Source organism: Chanos chanos, chromosome 12, assembly GCF_902362185.1.
Source record: "Chanos chanos chromosome 12, fChaCha1.1, whole genome shotgun sequence".
Lineage (NCBI taxonomy): Eukaryota > Metazoa > Chordata > Actinopteri > Gonorynchiformes > Chanidae > Chanos > Chanos chanos.
In genome coordinates this window covers 782501-785000 of record NC_044506.1, presented here as the reverse complement: position 1 = coordinate 785000, position 2500 = coordinate 782501, and the positions used below count along the sequence as shown (strand labels likewise).

General features: G+C 41.5%; 1 protein-coding gene across 2 annotated transcripts in view; it reads left to right on the top strand.

Annotated features, from left to right (window-relative positions):
• Positions 1–2500, top strand: part of carmil1 (capping protein regulator and myosin 1 linker 1) — a 50405-nt gene that overhangs the window by 12168 nt on the left and 35737 nt on the right. For both annotated transcript variants that reach the window (XM_030788807.1, XM_030788806.1), the window contains exon 3: positions 1100–1150. In XM_030788807.1, the coding sequence (XP_030644667.1) occupies positions 1100–1150 (51 nt within the window). The remainder of the gene's footprint in view (positions 1–1099; positions 1151–2500) is intronic.

The window sequence follows — 2500 nt, the reverse complement described above, 5'->3', positions numbered from 1 at the left end:
TTGGAGAAAACATATGTTATGTAAAAATACCTAAACTGAGTTCTGACAAACCCCCAAACTCCCCCCCCCCCCCCCCCACTTGTCACACGCTTGTAAACAATGACAAACCAATAAACAATCATATACCAGTGAACAATGATAAACCAATAAACAATAATCCACCTGTAAACAATCATAAACCAATAAATTGTGATTGTTTACTGGTATATGATTGTTTATTGGTTTATCATTATTTACTGCTGTATGATTGTTTACTGGTGTGTGATTGTTTACTGGTATATGATTGTTTATTGGTTTATCATTATGTACTGCTGTGTGATTGTTTACTGCTGTGTGATTGTTTACTGGGGTATGATTGTTTATTGGTTTATCATTATGTACTGCTGTATGATTGTTTATTGGTTTATCATTATGTACTGCTGTGTGATTGTTTACTGCTGTGTGATTGTTTACTGGTGTGTGATTGTTTACTGGTATATGATTGTTTACAGGTGTGTTATTGTTTTATTGGTGTATAATTGTTTGCAGGTGTATGACTGTTCAGTTTAGATCAGTCAATTGTTTCTTTTTTTTTTTAATCAACATGTGACCAGATGGTACAGATGCTGCTGTGATAACGTGTTGAACCTGGGGTTGTTGTTTTTTTTTTTTGGTGTTCTGGCAAATGGATTTTGCTTTGGTCCTGAACACGGGGAGGTTTGGGCCAGGAAAAGGGGTGATGAAAGGAACAGAGAGGGAGAGAGTGGGGGGTGGGGGAGGGTCATGGGGGCGGTCTGTGCAATATTTAATCTCAGAATTAATGAAATAATTAACAGTTCATTGCAATGTAAAAATTCTCTCCTCCAGTTGCGTCTTGACAATACGTAATATTTGGGGTCAGCCGCACACACAAACACACACAAAAACGCACAAGACAGAAACACACACACACACACACACACACACTCTGTCTCACACATACATAGTTTCACAGGGAATGTTTTTTTTTCCTCTTGTGCAGCCAAAAGCTTGTGTAAAAATAGTGTGCAAACGTGAAGTCCGTTTCCTTTTGGAAGTTTTTGGAAAAACATGGTGATGTCCCCTTCTTCTGTCCCCATAGGCTCTGACGGCACGGCGAGGCTACATACTCTCCACACGTGTTCCCTCCAAGGTAAGAAACAGAGAGAGAGAACATCAGAGCTGACCAGACAAATGACCTTCCTGTGCATTAATCAGAGACACAGAGAGAAATTAATTATTTATTATTAATGCCATTAATTACATTAATCTCAAAGAGAGATCTGATCTATTGACCGCTCCCAGTTGCAGTTCTGCAGTTTGCTCTGCTTTACAGAGATCATGCTGTAAATGTCCAAACACGCTTCTGCTAGTTTACAGAGCCCCCCTCAAATACGATACCCCCCCTCAAATACGATACCCCGCTCAAATATGATACCCCCCCTCAAATACGATACCCCGCTCAAATATGATACCCCACTCAAATATGATATTCCCCCTCAAATATGATATTCCCCCTCAAATACGATACCCCACTCAAACATGATACTCCCTCAAACACAATACTCCACATTCAAATATGATACCCCACATTCAAATATGATACTCCCCCTCAAATATGATACCCCCCCTCAAATACGATACCCCGCTCAAATATGATACCCCCCCTCAAATACGATAACCTGCTCAAAAATGATACTCCCTCAAACACAATACTCCCCCTCAAATATGATACTCCACATTCAAATATGATACTCCCCCCTCAAATATGATATTCCCCCTCAAATACGATACCCCCCCTCAAATACGATACGCCACTCAAATATGATATTCCCCCTCAAATACAATACCCCACTCAAATATGATATTCCCCCTCAAATATGATATTCCCCCTCAAATATGATATTCCCCCTCAAATACGATACCCCACTCAAATATGATACTCCCTCAAACACAATACTCCCCCTCAAATATGATACTCCACATTCAAATATGATACTCCCCCCTCAAATATGATATTCCCCCTCAAATATGATATTCCACATTCCATATTCCAGATTGGGTGTGTTGTTTTTCCCCCACCGGCTGTTTTCCCAGCTGCTTTGTGTGTGCGTGTGTGCGTGTGTGCGTGTGTGTGTGTGTGCGCGTGTGTGCACGTGTGTTGGCATGCATGTGCGTGTGTGTGTGTGTGTGTGTGTGTGTGTGTGCACGTGTGTTGGCATGCGTGTGCATGTGTGTGCGTGCGTGTGTGTGTGTGTGTGTGTTTTGGGAGGGAGAGGTTTGTGTGTGGGATTTGTGTTAAGGGGAACTTCAAACTCTTACTCTAACTGGTTTGTGCTCTTGAGTCTGACCATAGCCATAGTCTATAAGGAAAATGTTTGAAGGTGTCCAGGAGATGCTGAGTATGTGTGTGTGTGTCTGTGTGTGTGTGTGTACTGAGAGAGCCGACTTTTTCTTTTTAGCCACAATAGCAGAAGCACTCTCTCTTTCAGACATGCCAAAC